The sequence below is a fragment of the Acanthisitta chloris genome, unplaced genomic scaffold, assembly GCF_000695815.1.
Source record: "Acanthisitta chloris isolate BGI_N310 unplaced genomic scaffold, ASM69581v1 scaffold138, whole genome shotgun sequence".
Classification (NCBI taxonomy): domain Eukaryota; kingdom Metazoa; phylum Chordata; class Aves; order Passeriformes; family Acanthisittidae; genus Acanthisitta; species Acanthisitta chloris.
Genome location: NW_008688424.1, coordinates 8213 through 8509, shown reverse-complemented (window position 1 = coordinate 8509; position 297 = coordinate 8213). Strand labels below are relative to the sequence as shown.

The 297-nt window shown below is 60.9% G+C and overlaps 1 protein-coding gene across 1 annotated transcript in view; it reads right to left on the bottom strand.

The window, feature by feature from the left end:
- PCSK7 (proprotein convertase subtilisin/kexin type 7) overlaps positions 1–297 on the bottom strand; it is a gene marked incomplete at both ends in the record, with an annotated part of 11626 nt that overhangs the window by 3122 nt on the left and 8207 nt on the right. The window contains 1 exon segment of the mRNA XM_009080985.1: positions 203–270. Within this exon segment, the coding sequence (XP_009079233.1) occupies positions 203–270 (68 nt within the window).

Sequence of the window (297 nt, the reverse complement as noted above, 5' to 3'; positions counted from 1 at the left end):
TGAATCAGAGCTGTCGGCTCCCAGCGGCGCCGCTCTCGCCATGGCTATATATAGTGCTGGAGAGCAGCAGCTCAGGGGAAGGTTTCAGGCACTGCCGAAAACCTCATGACTTCATACCAAAAGCAGCTCCCCAGCCAGGGCCAGCAGGATGGTGGCCAAAGTGCTAGTCCGGAACGGCAGCAGTGTCACCCCACGGCGTCACCAGGACAGGGTTTGTCCCTGCCACCGTGCTGGGCTGATCCACCTGCCTGTGGGGCAGGAGGGAGTTACCTTGGCAGCGTTCACCACAGGCGTTCA